We start from the raw sequence: 22,307 nt of genomic DNA on the forward strand, positions 1-22,307 counted from the left end.
TCAGACCAACTTTACTTTCATCTGAGCTTCCTCCCATTATAAACGCAACCTCCAGCTGTTAAAGAAAATCTGATCTGGGTCTGTCCGCAGCAGGCTGCTCGCTGCCAGAGGCCCCACTAGAGTCTGAGCTGTAGGAGTTTCTGGTGAACCTGCATGATTTCATCTGATTTTACGCAGAATTCGACCTGGTAGGATGACGAGCATTAAGACTGACTAATTTGAAATAAGCCAGTCTTGTTGCTGATGGTCTCGTTTACTAATGTAGGTCATATACAGGCATCCATATTAAATCAAGACTGTTTCATAACCAGTTAAAGGTTCCTCACAGTAACTTTAACCACACTGTTTTTGTCAACGGAGTTTGTGGCTTTGAAGAATGCATAGATACGTTTCAGTTTCAATTCCCTGTCAGAAAGGGCTGTCTGATGGCATAAATATTCTATATATAGTGTACAGTTATACGGATATTGATTTTTATGACATTTATATGTGGTTCAATTTGTCTGTTTCTCTGTAGGTAATACACTGACAATAGATAGGAGCCTCATAAAACCTCACTTCAAAACACCCGAACTATCCCTTTAATGCAAAAAATGAAGCAGATCAGACAATTTCTAACAACTCCCAATATAAGGCCCACCCATTTACAGTATCATTCGAATATAGATATTTTCTGACATAAACAGAGTAGTAGTTTTACATTACACCCCTAATACCTTCTGCATGACATGCAGCTCTAAAACTCAACTGATACGGAACAGAATACAACATAGAACACACCTCACTACCCACAAACTCCACTCTATAGGCTTCTCCACCAACGCATGTCACACTGCATTAGATGACTATTTTCAGTCATTTTGGACACGCCCACACATCCTATGAGTGACATGAAGTTGAAAGCAGCAACATTCCTAATGGGGACCTGTAATGAATGAGTTTAACTGACACGCACTTCGCACTCTGTCCCACCTCTCCAGGTGTAAGTACTGGCACTATGATGACAGATTGATGACCTCCAGTGTGGTGATAGTCTTCCATAATGAAGGCTGGTCTACATTGATGAGAACAGTCCACAGTGTCATCAAGAGGACTCCCAGGAAATACCTGGCTGAGATAGTCATGATAGATGACTTCAGCAACAAAGGTGGGTTTGCTTTCCTCACATACTATATATGAGTGGGGGAAAATGTAATCGTAGTTGCATTGTTATTATCTCTTGAATAATTCAGCATCAATGCACAAAAATAAGCAATGAGATTAAGGAGAGCTCCCTTATGACCGGTGTTTTACTGAATAGCTGACTACTCACCTCTGTCAGCAAGGTGAAGTCATATTTTTCTAGTTATTAACGGATTGTGATTGTTGCAGGGTGCAAAAGCAACATATGTTTTATTCTGTGCCCCAAGAGGGAAGGTCATTAGGTGTTAATTCTAACTCTAATTCTATGTTGTTTCCATTCCATACAGACCAAGTCTATCCAGGGCTGCTATTCAAGTGGAGCACAAGATTCATAGTCTCGCTAAACCTCCAGTTTCTCACACTGCTTTAACAGAAAAACAATCCAGCATCTTCATCTTACCAGTCCAAAGTAGAGCTTGTTGCTGCTTTATTGATGGAGACCGAACTGTCATGAATGTGTGTGATGTGGCGTAACTTTGTAACAGTCTGGTAAAGATGGTGGGAAGAACAGAGATAAGTGGATCCTGTTCAAAGATGAGAGCTGCTCTGGACACACTTTATTAAATCCAACTATTGTCAGGTGTCAAACAAGTACCTCCATTGGTGGTTTACAAAGTAAACTGTAATGGTGTAACATAGTTTTGTGTGTGTGTGTGTGTGTGTGTGTGTGTGTGTGTGTGTGTGTGTGTGTGTGTGTGTGTGTGTGTGTGTGTGTGTGTGTGTGTGTGTGTGTGTGTGTGTGTGTGTGTGTGTGTGTGTGTGTGTGTGTGTGTAGCCCATCTAAAGGAGCGCTTGGAGGAGTACATCAAACAATGGAATGGCCTTGTAAAACTCTTCAGAAATGAGAAGAGAGAAGGACTGATCCAGGCCAGGAGTATCGGAGCCAACAAGGCCAATAAAGGACAGGTATCTGATCATGATGCTTCTGCTGCTCCTACCACAACTACTGTCACTAGTGTGTGAATATTTCACTTGTAATCAGTGGCTCTACCCTCAAAATGAGTTTGTATTACAATATTCCAGATACAGTTTCTAATGTTGGGCCCTCAGCTTATACCAGGTGTGAAACACAAATCAACAGCTGGTAGTTTTGATCAGACTGACACCATGACATTCTCATCAAACAAAGGAAAACAGACATCGAAGTGTTTGTGTGTGTTTGTTTTCTAGGTGCTGATCTACCTGGATGCTCATTGCGAGGTTGGAATCAACTGGTATGGTCCATTGGTTGCCCCTATTTCAAAAGACAGGTAACACACTCACACACCTGTTGAGCGTCACACACATGATAATGGCTGTCAATGACTTTTGACTTTATAAAGATTGGCCGACATCCATCAGAGATTATTTATCACTCAATTGCATTCTATCTATTACATTTTAACTAATCTTTCCTTATAGATTTTGTAGTTTTTATGGTCGGCAGTATGTTATGATCTAAACAGGGAACATTGTTCAAACATTTTTATGATACCATTTCTATATACAGATTTTCAGTAATCCACTGTTGGTGCATGCAGGCATGCACATGGCAGCTTTTACACACTACACCCTTCTTCATGTCCTATTTTGATATCTGTACTTGAATACAGTGGCAGGCCGTGCATTTTATACCTGGGCCTTCACTGCTGTCCTGCAGCTGAAATACCTCCTTATAACCACATTATGGCACCACAGCTATTATTCATTTTTAAGGCTGTAACTATGTAACGTTACATCTTCGTATTAAACCGTTCGGTATGAGTCGTTTGAATAATTCTAGAGCATTTAGAAAATGCAAAAGCCTAAATTCAGGAAAATATAATGTTCTCAGCTGGTCTGGCTGTGGGATCCACCGTCATTCCTTAATGACAAGCCGCGACCCAAAGAGATTATCATAGGATTTTACTTTCACAACTTGAACGTACTGCTCTGCAATGTCTTTCCTCGTCTCAGCCCCCTGTGTCATGGTGCATCTCACTCAGGCAGAATGCCCATATTTGATTGGCTGAGCTACATCACGTGATGTGATTCACTACCCATCAGCCTCTGCTGTTAAGTTTCGTTTCACGATAGTCACGTGCTCGCCCACTGACCAATCACAGCACACTCTGCACCTCGCGGCAAAGCTACACATGGACACTGAGCGGCATGTAATGCTGACGTCATTATAGGCCGGCTCTCAGGCTCTGATACGTCAAAGAATACGCCCAACATGTCAAACTAAAGATCTGATTGGTTGAACACTATGACAATCAACAATATCGTCTCCATTTACTTTAATCTGCACTGGATGCACCTGTGAGTCTGCAGGCCTCGGGCCTCTCGTCTTACCTAGAGACACAGAGGTGAAATCTGATTGGATAAAAGCTCTACTTAAAACAAGCTGCACTGGAAGCAGAGCAACTGAGGAAGACAGTAGCTGTGCATTGAGAAAATAAGATAATGGGAAAAATATTTTTATAAATTATAATACATGTAGTGTATTTAAGAAAAATTATACAATTATAAAATAGATATAGCTTTGTGATTCTGTTTAGGCCAGCAGAGAAGGCCTTGCAGGCTCTGACGGCCCACCACTGCTTGAATATCCAGATCCATGCTCTTACCTTTATTCTAAACTAAAGGCTCACGGTGTGCAGCTCATTCAACTACATAATTATCACTATATAGCGTTTATTTTCTGTCTTACAAGATTTACGGGTTGCTTTTATTTTACAGATGTGTACATGTCCATCAATTGTTCCAGATATTTCACTGCATTAAATTTGCTTCTGCTTTCAGCTGTAACAGTGTACTAAAGCACTGTTGCTGCAGAAGTCTGTACCATGCATACAGTATATTTATTCATAAGAAGGGTCCGGCCACAGGTGCAAATAAGCATCACCCTGTGAAGACACACACTAGATATGACTCGGCTTTTTAATATCTATCAATACTGCATCATTGAGTGCTGCATCTGCACCAACTCTGCAGGCTGTATGTACTGTTTATGTATCTTGCACGTTCCAGGAATGATTCTGTGATATGAAGTGCACTTTAATTTGCCGTGCATTTCCTGCTTCTTAGCTTCTACAATATGTTACAGTGTGTGAGCCACAGAACTGTTTAATCTTTTTAGTAATGACACAAGACACATGGCAAAGCCGGTGGTTGCGTTAGACTTTCTCGTTGTCCGTTTTACAGGGTTGTTAAAATTCCGTCATAATCTATTATTACACGTCATTTTAAAGTAAATGTTAAAGTACATTTTTTTAAAATTATAATAAGACATAGGCCTATTTAAAGGTGGCGTATGTGTTTCGTATCCAGTAGACTTTTCAGTTAATGTGATCTTTGCTCCATATCTCAGCTGTAAAACTCACATCTTCAACATTTTCAACGGGGCAATCAGCCCAATACAGACAAAGGTTTATGTGTGTGTCTGTCTGTGTGTGTGTTTGTAGGACAGTATGTACAGTACCACTGATAGACTATATAGATGGTAATGAGTACAGTATGGAGCCCCAGCAAGGTGGAGATGAGGACGGCCTGGCTAGAGGAGCATGGGATTGGAGCCTGCTCTGGAAGAGAGTACCGCTTAGCCAGCGAGAGAAGGCCCAGAGAAAACATACCACCCAGCCCTACCGGTACATTCACCGCAGCCAGCATGCTAACACTCATCCCTGTTCTGTTTGTTTTCTCCATCTCCCATCTCTTCATCCCACCTGTTCTATTTTCCACTGTGTCTCGCTTTGTCTTGGTCTCCGACACCCCACCCAATGTCTTTGTGTCTTTTACTGGCACTGCTGTCCGTATTTTCCTTCATGTACCCCACCCCTACACCTCTTCCCCCATGTATCTTGTATGCATGACCCCACCCCCACTCTGTCAGAACGGTGTGTACCGTGCCTATGATCGACTCCATCCACGGCCAGAGTTTCACCGTCGAGCCCCAGGGTGGAGGAGACAAGGACGGCTTCGCTAGAGGAGCCTGGGATTGGAGCATGCTCTGGAAGAGAGTACCTCTGGGAGAAGCAGAAAAAAAACTCAGAAAAACTCAGACTGAGCCATATAGGTACAGAAAACCAATCCTTACTGACTAATCTGGACACTGTCATCAACACAGAAGACAAACATCCCAACTAACCTTGACAAGTGCTAATGATATGTCTGACATTAAGATTATCACTACCTCAACTAACTTAACTTAGAAATGCTAATCTTAAACCAGAGGGATGAAAATACAGAAAACCAACTCATCTCAGTAGAACTGCTTACATTTACCAGGGTATATGTGTACCATCAGCTGATATTTAATACCAACTCTCTTTAGATATTTACATTTGGAGAACTTTAAATATATCAAATATATAATGAGTCTAACCCTTACTGCATATCACAACTAACTAACTAAACCCAAACTATCGAATTGCTCTGATGGGGAGTAGCTTACTACTGTTCTGTCCACTGACTGCCTGTGCTTCAATGTTTGGCCCCGTTTGTTTCATTTAGTGGGTTTTACTCTCATACGTCTTTTACTCCAAATTTGACTTTGTGATGTTTTTGGTGTAACTACAGTAATTGAGGCTAACTTACCAAATCAATTCCTGTTTTTGGGAGTCTGGGAGTCTGTGAATCTACCTCTACGGCATGGTCTTCAGTGAGAAAGGATTGGGTCTAAATCTGAAAGCAGAGGGAGTGATGAGTTTGTGTTGGGACATTTTGTCGGGTCTACAGGGGAACTTCTGGTGTGAATCGGGTTCGGACTGGGGCACCATCACCCCCACCTTCCCCCAATCACTTTCACTCATCGTGTCCTTTCAGTCTTTTTTCCTCCACTTTGCTTCCACTAATATGTTATTGTGTAAAGACTTTGTTTCCTTGTCAGTCTGAACTTTTGTTCTCTGTGTTGTTATTAATACTGTAAATGACTGAATGTGCTTTAAAGGTGCTACATTTCATATTCAGAGCATTAATATAGCACCAAACAAGTATTAGCTATGTAAAGACAAGTGAAGTAATGTCGCCCTGAGCAGAGAAGGAAGTCAAAGTCCTGGTCAACATTGTAGTCACGGAAGCATAGCACCCACCGTCTGTTTCCTCCCCAGGTAAACAGTGTTGGCTCTGCCAACACTCTCAACTGTTAGCACTGTTTGTTGATAGCCATCGGTTCAACCTTTGCCATGCCAGCATCTCTTTGTTGAGAGCCATGTGGAGGTTAATCCCTCAATCATAGACATGCGCTGAATATAGAATTACGCACCTTTGATTTAAGGCAATGTAGATGCCAAAGTTTAGACAGTAATTAACTGAATTATGTGTGATTTTCAGACCAACCTTAAAAGAATAGATAATGACACAGTAACCTTGAGTTATATTGAGGCTATACAAAAATAAATTGAATTGAATTGAGTGTGAAGACTAATGTTGAACTACACAATAGCCGTGTTTCCATTCACATATCTTTATGCGCATTTTGAAAAATTCTACAAAACTTCCTCAGTTGCGGAAAAACATTTTTTACGCTCTCTTAAGATGGTCTTTGCCTTTGTCGGAAAAAAGTTGATACACTAAATAGATTCCAGAAATGCATTTGTCTAATAAATTCTGACATAGAGAACATGTAACTCACTTAAGACTGAAGACTGATATCTTCTCAGATATTCCCATAATGTGTAAATATTTGTCTTTGTCTCTGGACAACATTACACATAGTCAATACTAGTTGACATAAAAGAAAAATTAATACTTGCCCAATTGAAAGAAATTCCCAAATTCTCTCCATTTTCCTATCGTACAAAGGGCCAAGCCGACTTGTTTTGTTTCTGGTTCACAACTTCTACTTCTTCCACTCTGTTTACTGGTGGATTCCAACCTTTTGTAGCTTATAGCGCCTACTTCGTTTATTCGCTGTAAACCATTTGATGGGAATGTGCATTTCTTTGTCTTTTTTGCGACATTTCAAAAGTTCACTTTAAATTCGCTTGACAATTGAATGGAAACACGGCTAGTGATGCACCTGTTTGAGCACGTGTCTGTTTCTGGATGTGGATGTGTCTGTCTGTTTTTATAACTGCAGGTCTCCAGCAATGGCGGGTGGTCTCTTTGCTATAGAGAGAGACTTCTTCTTTGAGCTGGGCCTGTATGATCCAGGACTGCAGATATGGGGAGGAGAGAATTTTGAAATATCATATAAGGTAGACATGGAATAGGCCAGTTTTATACAGACTGAGGCTGAACGTCCACATACCCATATAAGCATTTCAACCAATATTCACCTTTTTATATATATATTATTTCTGCTCTTATGTAGATCTGGCAGTGTGGTGGCCAGCTGCTCTTTGTACCCTGCTCTCGTATCGGACATATCTACAGACTGCAGGGATGGCAAGGCAACCCTCCACCTGCACATATTGGATCGTCACCCACTCTGAAGGTAGAGTGACTCATGCTTTGATCTGTGTAGATTCATGACTAAAACTCTGTAAACTTCAAAGACAGAAATCTGCACTTGCATTAGTTTTATCAGACTTACAAAGCTGTGGGTAAGCATGTTTCTATTTTATAAATTATGTTCATTGTGGAAACGGGCGCAAGTGCACATCCCTCATTTCCACTACCACAGTTGATCACAAAATGGCTGCAGACATGCCGTTAACTATACCTTTTGCATATATTGCGTACTACCTCTACCTGCTTCTCCACTTGTACCTGCTCCACTTGTCTTTCGACCTAACAGTCATTAAAAGTCAGAAAGGTAATTGGTTGTTAAGTTTACAGTGCTCGTATCAAAACAGACTTCACAGCCTCACATTATGGGATAACTTGTAAAGATCATAAATGGGAGAAATAACATGATACCTCCAATGTAAAGACGTTTATGGGTCAATGACATGACATGCATATTTTTGTGTCCGAGTCCACTATTTCCTTTTAAAATAATTGTATCAATTCATGACACATATCATTTCATTCTATAAAACCTATCCAGTTTTGATACATTTTCAGTACAATCAAATAATATATATTATTTTATGTTTTGGCACCTCAAACCCTGAAAATGTCAGGTGGTGCACCTGTCCTAGCAGATGAACAGACTAAGAAAACTATTAAAAAAGGTATTTAAATGATAATAAATTCAAAATAAAATACTATTCAAATAATCCAAATCTTTACAAATACCAATAGTTTTAAGCTGTTGCGATAATTTAAAAACGTTTGTCCAGCAATTTGAATGTTCTCAAATGTCAGGGTGGCACAACTGTAAAGATGGGACTTTTATTATGAAATTAAAGTGCAAAACAGTAAACAGGATATTGCATCATCAAGAGGACCTCAACTGACCTTTATAGCAGAGTGAAAATGTTTGTATATCCCTTTTGAATATTGATAAAAACAGCTACTTTCAACTTATAGGTAGAGTGTTTCACTTTCCATGTCAGGGTGGTACAACCAATGTAAAACTAGAAATTTTTTATTTTATCATTAATTTCTTTATTCTATTTAAAATGTATATGTATGAAGTTGTTAGCAAGAACAAAAGCTAATGCTAGTGTCCTAGTAGATGCCTGTTTAATTTGAAATAAGTTGCAAATGTCAGGTGGTGTAACCAGTAAATCAGGTGGTGCAACTGTAAAGAATGTCACTCTATGATATTATATTTAAAGCTCTAAAATTATATTTAAAAAAAAATTCAAAAGTTTAACAGTGTTAAGTTAACGATATTATACACTTTCAAACTATTTTCATGATATTAACGAATATTTTTTAACTATTAAGGATGCCACTGGCAAGTAAAGCAAAATCAGCACGACACAGGGAGCAGACAACAAGTCATGTATCGAGTGTGTGCAAAACGCTGCTACAATGAGGTAGAAGTTGCAACACCCCAAGCGGAAGCGACTGTGATTTTGCCTATTCCAGTTATGTGCTAAACATGATTACTATGAAATATTTACTACTTTTACTTAAAAAGAGTCTGTTGACTAAAAACATGTTGTTATATTTGAAATAAAAATGCAAATTTTCTGCATATTTCCTGTGATTACTAATATTGTCAGGTGGCACAACTGATAAATGTCATGGTGGAGCGACCAGGTAAAATATTAATTTAAAGCAATAAATAATAGGTTAAAGTGATTTTTATTTTGCTTAATATGATGTGAAGAGCTATTGTATTGAATGTACAATAGCATTGCATTCTCACTGCACATTGGGGCGACTGTGGCTCAGCGGTAGAGCAGGGTCATCTTTCAATCAGATGATTGCCGGTTTGATCACCGGCTCCGCTAGTCCATGTCGAAGGACAAGACACTTTGCTTTCCCGCAGGCTGTTCCGGCAGTGTATGAATGATTAGTTAGTCCTGATGTGCAGGTGACACCTTGCATGGTAGCCCCTGTCATCAGTGTATGAATGGGTGAATGATGACATGTAGTGTTAAAGCGCTTTGAGTGGTTGGAAGACTAGAAAAGAACTATACAAGTACAGTCTATTTACCGTTACATTCTTCCATTATAAATCCCAGTTTTTGTGGTAAATTGTGTTTTTTGTGCATATGCATTGTTTATTCATCTGGACCCAGGTGTGAGGTTTTAGACCCACTAATCAATTGTACAGTAACATTTTGTATATTGTCCGTCCTAGAATCAAAAAACACAGGACATGATGTTTGTCTGTCCTTTGTGCTTGTATATTGTCCGTCCTAGATTTATTTGGTTATTACAGCAGATAAAATCAGCATTATATTATAGCTCAGAATGCAAAAATATGTTTTATGTCATATTAAGTATAATACATGTGTGTGTCTACAGAACTATGTTCGTGTGGTGGAGACATGGTGGGATGACTATAAGGACTACTTCTATGCCAGCCGTCCTGAAACTCTCACTCTAGCCTACGGAGACATCAGTGACCTTAAACGCTTCAGGTATGACAAACATACAACAAGATATGCATACTTTGTATTATTATGATTAGACTTGTATTCTTTTGTCTCACTTGCTTTCACTTTTCCAACACTGAATTTCTCATTTTACCACTAGTTACCCACCTTAAAGCCCCTGTACACTGTCTGATTTCTAGGCTGTTCCAGACAAAAGTTATCGAGCTATCACACTGTAAGAAAGTAAAAACGTAATTTCAAAGGGTGGGAGTTATCGTAGTCAATGTCCAAGTGGTGCAAAAAGGTTGCAAAGCAGTCAATGCAGTGGCTTCTTTTCCCTGGGAAGTTTGCTGTCCCTGAGCTGAGAAGCACATGCTGCTGGAAATGCTCTGTCCAAATTAGAGTTTCTGTGACCGAAAACGTTTTTAAAAAAGCAACTTCAACTTTATTTTAATTCATTGTAATTAAGTGTTCACACAAGTGTCAGTGCTATGACCAAAGTTTATATGTTTTTGCTACATTTTCAAAACATGAGTGTCACAGATAGATGAGGTGTTGTTGACGTTGCTTGCATCTTTTTGTGCTCATATACATTTATTGCAGAAAACCTGACATACCTCAAAATTGATGTTGTACAGCCAAGACTCATCTGTGAAATGGAATGAACTTGGAAAATTGTCTAAAAGCGCAGTTTCAGGAATTGTTTTATGTCTGCAATATAAGTGCTGTTAGTGTATTGTAGAGAATCAAATTATCCAAATGTGTCTGTTTCAGAAGAGAAATGTACACGCATACAGGAATTTCTAGTTGTTTTAGTTTTCCTGTTCATGTCAATTGTGGAATAGGTCATAGTGTATATTTATTCAGATACTCTTTATAGTCTTTTATTTATGCATTTAAAAAGACGTCTTCAGCATAAATTCAACTTTAGACACTAAAGATTCTCAACATTTCAAATAAGATGAAAATTCATTCCTCTATTTTTAGAATTTGTTATGAAATGAAGACGAGTGAACTGTAAGCTCACTGGTTGTGGATTAATGGTTTGCTGTTTGTTGGCTGAATTTTTTTGTCAGGGAGGAACATCGATGCAAGAGCTTCAAGTGGTTCATGGAGGAAATAGCATATGACATTCCACAGCACTACCCTCTGCCTCCTAAAAATGTAGAATGGGGGGAGGTAGGCTTACACACACACACACACACACACACACACACACACATGTTTCTGTTTCTTTCACGGTTGTTCGACAGCTCGTTTGAACCATTTTGTGAAGTACCCTGTGTTTTAAGGTTGTGGATATGCATCCTGTCTGTGTCTGCGTAGATTCGAGGCTTTGAGTCAAGTTACTGTATTGACAGTATGGGACACACCAATGGGGGCAATGTGGAAATAGGACCATGCCACAGGATGGGGGGCAACCAGGTAATAAAACACATACACACACACACACACACACACACACACACACACACACACCTCATGTGTTGTGTTACATTGTAGCTCTGTTCAAGAGACGGTCTTGATCTGGTTCGGTTTGGTCTTTGATGAGCGTGTCGGACAGAGAATAAACAAACAATATGCAGCCCTGTCTGATTTACTTACTTTAGGACGATTGGACTCCACGTCCCTCTGTGAAGAAGTAGTTTTTCTTATTCTGCCCATATCGTAAGTTGCCATGCTCCGTTAGAAATCAGCTTTTGCTTTTGGCAATTTTCCTTCTTGGTTTTAACTCTCAAAACTAATTATTGTACTGTAGTAGTAGTTGTTTTAGTCAGACAGGTTTTAAATTATAGTACTTGAGTCTGTGATATGTTAAATACTGCAGTGTAAATTTTGTGTATGTATGCGTACGTGCGTGTGTGTGTAGTTGTTCCGTATCAATGAAGCCAACCAGTTGATGCAGTATGACCAGTGCCTGACGAGAGGAGATGATAACTTAGCTGTCATCATCACACACTGTGATCAGAATCAACACAATGAGTGGAAGTACTTCAAGGTGAGACACAGACAAACACAGACTACTGATCAAAACATCTCTTCAGTGCTTGTATTTCGCTCTACTCACCATTGTGTGCAAACAGGAAAGGATGAGAGCATACTGATGAATCTGAGACAGAATAGTTAGAAAGTAGAAAGTATTGGAATGAAGAAGAATTCACCCACTCTCTCTCTTTCCAGGATCTCCATCGGTTCACTCATGTAACAACAGGTAAATATCTGCACTTTTTTAACACGGACCAAAGATTTCTCACTCAGTGATTCATTGTTATCTTGTTTAGGAGTGTTTTTCTTTTCTCAAGTTTAATATATTTGTGTTGTTTGCAGTTTTTCGTGATACTAAATTAAACTCCAGCGTAGTTTACTGTTTACAGTTTGCTGGTATATACTGTGTGTTTTGAACTTGACAAGGTTATTTTTCAACTGTAAAATGTCTTGCTCACTACATACTGTCATGTGGATTAAACTATTAATAACCAATTTTAAGGGAGCCTTGTAACAAGAATAATTGTATTGGTGCTAGTTGAATCACTAAACAAGATCACTCAGGAAACAGAATGTATGAAAACTGAACAGGTGCTAAATCCAAATTCAGAGCATTGATATAGGAGCAAACAACTATTTTCAATGTAAAGATATAGAGGAGTAATGTCTACCTGAGCAGAGAAGGAAGTCGCTCTCCCGCTGTGTGTGTTGTAATCCGAGCTTCTCTGTGCTTTGTTGACATAGCCGGGCCAGACGTCCATGCATGCTAGTGCATGTTAATGCATGTGAGTGTCTCTGTTGTGCCCCACTGGCATGCTCATGGCTGCCGCTCTGCACTGCGCTTATCCATTGGTTACAGCTGATAAACCCATCCCGACTCACAGCGTTGTCGCGGAGGTGTAGTGCCCAGCCTCCAACAGAAATACCTTAATCTACTTTAAGATGTCTCTGTAGCTCACACCAAGATGAGGGTGCAACAACTTTAAAACCACTTTAACCAAACGGCTTGAACAGAGGAGATCACCACACCAACACACACAGCTTATACGTGGTCCACATTGTTGTCTGTCTGGATCTCCCAGCCTCTTAACCACCATGGCACTAATCAGCGATTGAGCCCAGCCACGATCGCTCACACGCTGCAACTGCTAGGCAGGAAAAAGGGTGGCACCTGAATAGACACTGGGGGGTAGAGAGAAAACAACACAGCACGTAACATACCTCTAAACAGATCTATATTGGACCACAAACCTCCATTGGATGAGGGTCACTTCCAGCAATCCATATGAGAGGAGGGGCTTCTCAAACCCTGTAACAAGCATAGTAATGTTCTGTCTGATCCCAACAGGGAAATGTCTGGACCGCTCCGACCTGCTCCACAAAGTCTTCATATCAGACTGTGACACCAGTAAAACCACTCAGAAATGGGAGATGAACAACATAGTCGCTGTCTGAAGACTTAACAATTCGCACAAAGAAAACCACTGGCAGCATGGAGGGAAACATGGGGACTGTATGAGGACATACACACACACACACACACACACCAATAAATACATCCATACTTTACGTTTACAGATATATCAAGCAGATACTGTCCTTTTAAAGAAAATGTGTTTTTGATATAAGCCGGTCAGTGTCACCTCCCACCTAGAATATGCTTTCAAATGCACAATAGCATGACTAAAAGAAAGTGTTCTTTATTTTATTCAATTCGATTGGTTGCCATTTACTTCTATTGATATTTCCATTGGCTTGAATTTTGTTTCATCAACTTCCACAGACACTGAGATGCTTTCGAGAAACTTGATAATTTCAAGGAGAGCACATCTTTAACAGTGATCTGCCTGACTGAGGACTTATGAACTGCCTGCCTTACTGACAGTCTTGATGAGTAATTCAGTATCTGACCAGTTGTCTGTGAATAACTGCCTGTGTGAAAATGAAAAAAATACACTGGGTTGTTGGGTGGCGAATGATACCAGTGATATACACAACTTATATTCGGGAAAACAGCAAATGAAGAAAATGTGTGGGGTTTTTGCAAGGGAAAGAGGGTTTGGTGTATGGATGAACATGTATGCAATGTTTTGTACAATGTAAATAGATTCCTTTTTAAAGAAGATCATGGTGAATTTTGTGAAGGGCCTTGAATGATGTAAATATCTAACTTATAGCAGAAATTTAATAATATGGGCTGAACAGTGGATGATTGAGCAAATAAAATACCTGATTTTTACTACTACTACTGTGTTCTCTCTTTGTTATTGTGATTTCAGGAAAAAAAAGTTAGAGTAGAGGGGTCATGCTGGTCATAGAAAGTCCTAACCGTAACCCAAATCATAAAAAAACTGTTTTGTCACCAACCCCTTGTGTTATCTAGCAGTATAGATTTTTGCCATCAACCCAATGAAATGTAGGTCAATGAAATTTTGTTTGTAATGCAACTAAAACGGTAAAATAGCCCTAATGTGCAGCTGACAGTGAGGTCTAGTACCCCGAGGAAAGTTTCTCAAATGCTAGTGTACTCGGCACAGTAAAGCACACTTTACTTTTACCGCATAACATTCAATGTGGAAATAACATTAACAAACTGTGTCCTGTGTTCTGTTTATAAGCGCAGGATCGATTTCTACCGGCGGAATGCGATCGTCTTATTTATGAATTATTTGCGTCTGTACGTTTTGAAATTGTGAATGTGGCGTCATTATTAAATAACCCAGAATATGATTATTGTTTCTCTTAAATGATAAAACTCATCAAACACTCAGGAATGATGTAAAAAGTGTTTCATCTCTCCAGCTCCCTCTGACTTTAATTGTATTCATTATAAAAGTGATTGAGGGAAATATCAGATCATGAAAACACAAATCTTTCTAATAAATGAAGAAAGTTGTTTGTGGTCGTTTTGTTGTTCAGACTACAATGAACATTTATTTAAACCAGATGGTGAATCAGAAACCTAATCAAATATAAAGCTTGAGTTTATTCTGTGATCTGTCTTCACTCTGATATGAAACTCCAGTCAGTCAGTCCGATCGGCTGCAGCGTCCAATCACATAACTGATGAACAATGAGGGGGCGTGTCGGCCGTTAAAAGACTTCCTGAAAGTCTGTTCTCGTGGTTCCTCGCTCATGGCTCCTCCGAGGTCCCTCCTCCATCCTCGATCCTCGCTCCTCCGAGCTACATTAGAGCTTTGGGACGGCCGTCAATATGGCGGCGCAGAAACAACTTCCGGTTCAAGCGAGGATCGAGGAGCGAGGAAACGACACTTAAGAGACTTGAGAAGTACCCATAGTCCGCTCCCTAGCAGTCGTGCACGTCCTTCATTGGTTGCGACAGCAAAAACCGATGACGCAACACGGAAGTTAAATTATCTATTTATTTGGGTTGTTGTGTTTTCACCAGCAGTAACGTTAAGTGTAACTGAGTGTAATTGAACGTGAATTGAACTTGGAGTGAGACGTTACCACTTGAATAATTACTTGAATGAGTTGCTGAGAGACTGTCTGCTAAAGTAAAGACGGCAAGGTAATGAAACGGTGTAACGTTATCGTTGTGTTGCAGTTTCTGTTGGTGGGACACGTCAAGAGTTGGGATGACGGTACGTAACATGTCGACCTCTGTTTCAGTACCATTTTAATGCATTTATAATGTATCCTTTTTTATATTCACCCGACCTAAATGTTGCAAACAAACAAAACACACAACTTCCGCTAACAGCTACCAACTTGTTCCGTGAATTTAAAATATAATAAAATATATTATGTTCATTAAATAGTTGATAGACGAGTCTGATATACATACTCTATTCTTAATGCTAACGTTCATTTTAGCTTAGGAACATAAAGGAAAATCCACATGCCACATTACAGTATAAATTGAGCTGCCAAGACTAATATTCATGTTCGCTTCAATAATACATTTAGCTGTATGAATGTCCGTATTAGTTATTCCTTTCACTTCTGTTACATTATCATATCATCTAATAGCCCCTTTGACTTACTGAGTGATTATTTACTGCGGGCCATCCTGATAGAGGATCCCTCCTCTGTTGCTCTCCCTAAGGTCTCTCTCTCTCTTCTCCCTGTTAAAGGGGTTTTTGGGAGTTATTCCTGTTCCGATGTCCCGGAAAAATATGTGCACAGATTGTAAAGCCCTCTGAGGCAAATTTGTGATTTGTGATTTTGGGCTATATAAAATAAATTGAATTGAATATATATGTATATACAGTGTGTGTGTGTGTGTGTGTGTGTGTGTGTGTATATGTATATATATATATATATATATATATATATATATACTTACTTTACATGTACAGTACCCATCCCTGATCAAAATGACTAAGAAATACAAAATGCATAAAGCCCCAATCCCTGGATAACCTGCTGCTTCCTGAGTAGCTGTCTATATGAAAACCAGGGGCTTTTATATATGTGTAATGTGACATATGACATAATGGTAACCAGTCTTTTTCTCCTCTCCACACTGCAGGCAGCGTGCTGCTGCGTGACGTCCAGGCGTTGACTCTGTACAAGGATCGACACACCACAGCGAGGCGCTCCAGTCCAGTGCCTCAGCTCCAGTGTGTTGGAGGCTCCGCGGGATGCCAGGCCTTCACCCCAGCGGTGGTCCAATGTCGGAACAAAGGCTGGGACGGAGTGGACGTACAGGTGAGGAGGGAGGGTCTGGTGGGCAGCTAGGACAGAGAGAGGAGGTGTATGGAGTATAACATTTGCTCAGAAGTTAGGCTGAAACAATTGATTAATCTAAAGATATCTTTCTTCATTAATAATGTGACCAAATTGTGAAAAATTACCATCACACTTCCCAAAGTCCAAATTTATGTTTTCATATAGCTAAATTTACCCGACCGACATTCTAAAATCTAAAGATCCTCAATTCACAGTCACAGAAGAAGATGAAAACTTAAAACAGACACTTTTAAGAACTTACAACCTGGGAATTTGAGGATTTTTTGCCAGAAAACATTTGACGAAGCCTGACCAGTTTGTGAACAAGATTCTTTGGACAGATGAAACTAAGATTAACTTGTACCAGAATGATGGGAAGAGAAAAGTGTGGAGAAGGAAAGGAACGGCTCATGATCCGAAGCATTCCACATCATCTGTTTAACATGGTGGAGGCAGTATGACATGGGCATGTATGGCTGCCAATGGAACTGGGTCACTGGTGTTCATTGGTGATGTCACAGCTGATAGAAGCAGCAGGATGAGTTCTGAGGTGTTAGGGCTAAACTATCTGCTCAGATCCACCTTAATGCTACAAAAGTGATTGGACGGCGCTTCACAGTGCAGATGGATTATGACCTAAAACATACTGTCATGGGGGCGACTGTGGCTAAGTGGATAGCAGGGCCGTCTTTCAATCAGAGGGTCGGCGGTTCAATCCCCGGCTCTGGCTCTGCTAGTCGCATGTCGATCTGTCCTTGAGCAAGACACTTAACCCCAAAATTGCTCCCGTAGTTGGGCCTACGGTGTAGAAATGTGATAGACTCTGAGAGTCTGCTAAATGACTGTAACGTAACGTACTGTGAACACAACACAAGAGCTTCTCAGGGCAAAGGAATGGAATATTCTTCAATGGCCAAGTCAGTCACCTGATCTCAACCCAAGTGAGCAGGCTTTTCACTTACTGAATATAAAACTGAAGGCAGAAAGACCCACAAACAGCAGCAGCTGAAGGAGGCTGCAGTAAAAGGTCTGGCAAAGCATCTCAAAGGAGGACTCACCGTTTGGTGATGTCTATGGGTGCCAGACAGCAGACTGCAAATGATTTTCCTCCAAGTATTAAAAATAATGATTTTATTCACAATTATGTTAGTTTGTCCAATTACTTTTGAGCCTCTGAAAATGTGGGGGACTGTGTAAAAATGGCTGTAATTCCTAAACGGTTATTGTGATATTTTTGTTATGTCCATTGAATTAAAGCTGAAAGTCTTCACCGTAACCACATATTAACAACTGATTCAGTTCAAATCCACTGGAGTCGTGTAAGGAGGCAAAATTAGAAAAATTGTGTCACCGTCCAAATACTTATGGCCATGACTGTAATTTGGGGGGGGTTTCTGGTTTAGATCTTTTAAACCAGAAGATCTACCCATCTTCTTGCAGTGTAACTGGTTGACATCTACACATTCACTACTGTTTGGCTTAGAGAACAACTTAGAATTTTCTGTATATGTCCCACTATCCAAAAAGTTTGGCCACCCCTGACTGATAATCAGCCTGTAAGTAATGAGAAATATTGGTGCTAATATTGGCTGTGTTTGCTGATGGGAAGCCAGTGAAGGAAGTTGTCCTTGTTGCCGCACTAGTCATTTGTATTGGTATACTTGCAATATAACTCATATCTGCTGTTTATAAAGTCCCTGACTTTGGAAACAAAGACAAAAACAGAAGTAAGCGTCTGTGTGTAATTGTATAAAGAACCTTCATCCTTGGTGTATTTGAATATGAGAATAAGGTATTGAAAGATGTGGTCACCCCCTCACAGTGGGAGTGTAAGACTGATATGGACAACGCCTACCGATTTGGTCGCATTGAGGTGAGCTGTGAGGGCTACAGCCACCCTACTGATGCCCTCATACTGAAGGGCTCTTGTGGGCTGGAGTACACACTGGAGCTGAGTGAAGAGGGCCGGAGGACGTCACAAGGCAGCTGGGGTTCCCAAGGTGGATCCAAGGGATTTGGAGGTAAGAGGACGGATGATGCAACATTTATGAGATTTAATCTTCACACAAGCACTAGATATTTAGAAACATGCTGTTTCTGTTTTTCTGTCTCAGGTCTTGGTGGCTTTGCCTCTAGTTTCTTCAGCGCTTTCTCTGGAAACCAGGATCAGCAGCGCCACCAGCCCAGCCAGCAGAGTCGTCAGAGCTCCCACCCATCAGGCAGCGAGGGCTCAGGAGGTCTGCTGGTGGTTGCCGTGCTTCTGCTCTTGGCCTACGGCGTCTACAAGCTGTTTCTCAGCGGGAACACGGCCCAGTGGGGGCAGGACAGCGGACAGGCGGGTTACCCCAGAGATAATCACCATGGCTCCACCGCAGGACCACCGCCCCCGGGATTTAAACCGGACTTCACAGGTAGCTGATGCAGATAGAGAAAAGTGAGGATAGAGTAACAATAGATGTTCTGGTTTGCACTGCAGATTCTTCCTGGAAAACGCTTCTTCAACGTAACACATTCCTCTGTTAAGGAGTATGTGCAGGATTGTTATGGTCTCCTCTATCTTGGAAATAGCTGAATAAGCGCTATAATATGAATAAAGATTATAACTACCTTGCTGAAATCTTGAATCTGTTCTTGTGTTGTGTTAAGGCAATCCTGGTGCCAACCCAGGCTACGGTTTCCACAGTGACTACACTCAAAGACAACAGTACCCAGGAGGCCAAGCTCCTCCTAGCACGGGCGGAGGCTTCTGGACCGGCATGGGAACAGGAGGGGTGCTGGGATATCTCTTTGGTCGTCAGAGGTCAGTCGAGAGAGGTAGAGAGAGAGGTGTAGAGGTGTAGAGGTGTAGAGGTGTAGAGAGAGAGAGAGAGAGAGAGAGAGAGAGAGAGAGAGAGAGAGAGAGAGAGAGAGAGAGAGAGAGAGAGAGAGAGAGAGAGAGAGAGAGAGAGAGAGAGAGAGAGAGAGAGAGAGAGAGAGAGAGAGAGATGTATTGGAAAAGCAGGAATTCTTCCACTTCCACTCTATTCAGAGCTTTCTGGTTATTTGTGCTGTGTCTTTGTTTTGCAGAAGCCAGCCCTACAACTATGACCACTCCGCTTACAGTAGCAGCAGACGTCCTCCTGCTGGAGGCTCCACATCTTCCTCTGGGACACGCACTGCTTCAGGTAGGACTGCCTGTTTGCACATATCATCAACCTTTTAGCACCTCTGATATAAAGATGTTGATGAAAGGCATTAATATTGATACTTAAGGTGTTTTCACATATGGTCCTTTTTAAACTATCCAAACTCAGTCTTCTTAAAGTGGACCAACAGGAAAGGGACCCAGTTATTTTTGCTTTCACAGTTCTCAGTATATTTGGAAGAGGACTCAGTTTTGTTTCTGGTCCACTTCAGCTCTAATGGGGCCTCAGTCCTCTCTCTGCACACTACCTTCTGACTGACAAACAGTTTGTCGTAAAAGGTGCTTTTGACTTTCTTTTTTGTCAGAAATGACAGATTCTTCACTTTTTCTCATACGGTTTGTTGCAGAGGGGTTCAAGTTCTTTTGGAGTGTTCACATATGCCCAAATAATGCTGACTAATCACTCTGTTAGTTAGGGAGGCTGAAAGGAACAAAGTATGAAAACACCTTTAATATCTTGACTTTTTTCCTTTAGATTGTTTGTCGAGCATTTAAGTACATTCACTGATTTTATTCATGTCACCCACCCCTAATGAATATTATTATTGAGTCTACATTCCATACATACTGTTTAAGAGACATGCAGGGAGGAAATAAAAGCAAATTACCAATCAGGGTTTGATCAGAATCTCATAATTATTAAAAGTAAGTCATAATGTTGAGATTTGGATGTCCTACTTATGAGATAATTCCTCCAATTTAGTTTTCTTTGGGGAATGCAATAAGTTTACAATGAATGTCTCAGTAGTTCAGTAGCATTCAGAGACATGCTGTAGGTGCAGCTGGCTGACTAACCACTTTCTTCGCCAGGTTTTGGAGGAACCAAGAGAAGATAAAAGTTGTGGAGGTGGACAGTTAATGGATGGCCCTGAGAATAATAAAAGACGGACTCAGTGTTGGCCGGATGGAAGGTCAAACGGGACAAAAGCACCATTCAAGAAGACGCGTTCTTCTTGCAAGATGAACTTGTCTAACAGCATAGTTACGTTGCTTCTTAGTTCTACTTTCCTCTGGAGAGGCCACTTAGATGTCAGCTCCCGAAAGGAAGCACTCTTTTTAGTTTTTCTGTGTGGTTTCAGCTTTAGCCTGAAGACTCCAGTGTTTGGAAGAGCATGGTATTATTTCATGTGTTTTAAGAAGATGATCTTGCAGTTGGTCATTTAATCATTTTATTCATGCAGTCTTTTTGGGTGAAATAGCTGTCTATGTTTTCTCTCTGCAGTCTGTTTTCTAAGGACCTGTTGACTTTCTTAGTGTGAATGAGCGTGTTCTGCTTCAGATGCATATTTATGAAAATTGTAGCCTTTTGCATTCACATAAAATAAAAGGCAGATATAGAAAAAAGACTATGCACACACCAGAGGCAAGAATCATGACATAAATTATTTGAACTGCTGAACCCGTAAAGGCTCATGGAAAAAAGTTTTTTGCACATTCATCATTCTTTATTTGCTCTTACCTGCTAGCCCTCATACCTTTGCCTTCCATATCATTTAATGAACTAACTAGCTAATTAAAAGAGAAACCAAACAAAAATGTCTACTTTTTGCTCTCATTCCCAAAAGTAAAAACACATACATTCTGAATTATAAAGTATGTAACATGTGTATATGTTGTCAATAACACATGCATAAAACAAAGTTGTGATTTGTCAAAATATCTCCTCAAAATGGCTGGTTTACCATTCAAGAACATAAAAAGTGATGCGGAAATGTCAGTAAATTGGTCAGGATTGTTCATTTACACACAAATTTGCTCTTCTCGTTTATAGATGAGGCCTATTGTGAATTGGGTTGCAATGGTTTGTCATTTTTAAAAAGTTTGGAAAACACTGCTGTAGGTTATACTTGATATAATTGTCTGACAGGAGGCGGGTAAACTTGGAGAAAAGAACGGCTCTTGTCTGTTAGCTGTATGTTTATATATGATGTGTGCTTTATTTCAATAAAATACTGGCAAATATACCTTACATTGCCTTTTAGCTGATTTACAATGTGCACTTCCATTGTTTTGTGACTTCAGACAACAGCTTCTTAGCAGGGGACGACCTGCAGGTTTGAAAAGTGAGTACAAAGCGGAAGTGCCTTAAACTTGCATTGTTTCTAATGGCCATCAGGGGGCGACTCCTCTAGTTGCAAAAATAAATGATTGTGTTGAAAATGGCTTTGTGTCTGGCACCTATTTTTTTTCTTAACTAAGAGATTAATTAATATAATGTATGCTAAACATGAAATGGACAATAACCCTGTAGTTATCTCACTTGATACAGAACGTGCATTTGATCAGATTGAATGGAGAAATATGCACACAACTCTGAGACACTATGGATTAGGGGAGTTTTTTTTTATTATCACTCATCAAAATGCTCTATGCCTGCCCTGCATCTGTCATTCTTACTAATAGTAAGTTAGTCACGG

General features: G+C 40.2%; 2 protein-coding genes across 5 annotated transcripts in view; both read left to right on the plus strand.

Moving 5' to 3' along the window:
• Window positions 1-14,256, plus strand: part of galnt7 (UDP-N-acetyl-alpha-D-galactosamine: polypeptide N-acetylgalactosaminyltransferase 7) — a 23,769-nt gene extending 9,513 nt beyond the window's left edge. The window contains exons 4-16 of one of the 3 annotated variants that reach the window (XM_076091097.1): window positions 981-1,147; window positions 1,958-2,088; window positions 2,353-2,432; window positions 4,608-4,790; window positions 5,036-5,218; window positions 7,223-7,340; window positions 7,457-7,579; window positions 9,955-10,070; window positions 11,102-11,204; window positions 11,352-11,450; window positions 11,896-12,024; window positions 12,207-12,237; window positions 13,360-14,256. In XM_076091097.1, coding sequence (XP_075947212.1) covers window positions 981-1,147; window positions 1,958-2,088; window positions 2,353-2,432; window positions 4,608-4,790; window positions 5,036-5,218; window positions 7,223-7,340; window positions 7,457-7,579; window positions 9,955-10,070; window positions 11,102-11,204; window positions 11,352-11,450; window positions 11,896-12,024; window positions 12,207-12,237; window positions 13,360-13,466 — 1,570 coding nt within the window. In that variant the 3' untranslated portion in view covers window positions 13,467-14,256. The remainder of the gene's footprint in view (window positions 1-980; window positions 1,148-1,957; window positions 2,089-2,352; window positions 2,433-4,607; window positions 4,791-5,035; window positions 5,219-7,222; window positions 7,341-7,456; window positions 7,580-9,954; window positions 10,071-11,101; window positions 11,205-11,351; window positions 11,451-11,895; window positions 12,025-12,206; window positions 12,238-13,359) is intronic. The other 2 variants (XM_076091096.1, XM_076091095.1) reach the window with 2 other exon arrangements.
• A 957-nt stretch (window positions 14,257-15,213) lies between these two features.
• On the plus strand, window positions 15,214-22,052 carry saraf (store-operated calcium entry-associated regulatory factor). Of its 2 annotated transcripts, none has more exons than XM_076091100.1 (7): window positions 15,214-15,616; window positions 16,507-16,685; window positions 18,529-18,727; window positions 18,821-19,117; window positions 19,353-19,520; window positions 19,773-19,870; window positions 20,701-22,052. In XM_076091100.1, the coding sequence occupies exons 1-7, from the start codon at window positions 15,547-15,549 to the stop codon at window positions 21,052-21,054; spliced, it is 1,365 nt and encodes a 454-aa protein (XP_075947215.1). In that variant the 5' UTR covers window positions 15,214-15,546; the 3' UTR covers window positions 21,055-22,052. The 2 variants fall into 2 exon arrangements, with proteins under 2 accessions (XP_075947215.1, XP_075947216.1); XM_076091101.1 differs by having other exon boundaries at window positions 15,218-15,616; window positions 19,353-19,506; window positions 20,701-20,862.
• The last annotated feature ends 255 nt before the right edge of the window (window positions 22,053-22,307 follow it).

The sequence above is a fragment of the Anarhichas minor genome, unplaced genomic scaffold (assembly GCF_050575085.1).
Source record: "Anarhichas minor isolate MPS153535 unplaced genomic scaffold, ASM5057508v1 ptg000014l, whole genome shotgun sequence".
NCBI classification, from domain to species: Eukaryota; Metazoa; Chordata; class Actinopteri; order Perciformes; family Anarhichadidae; genus Anarhichas; species Anarhichas minor.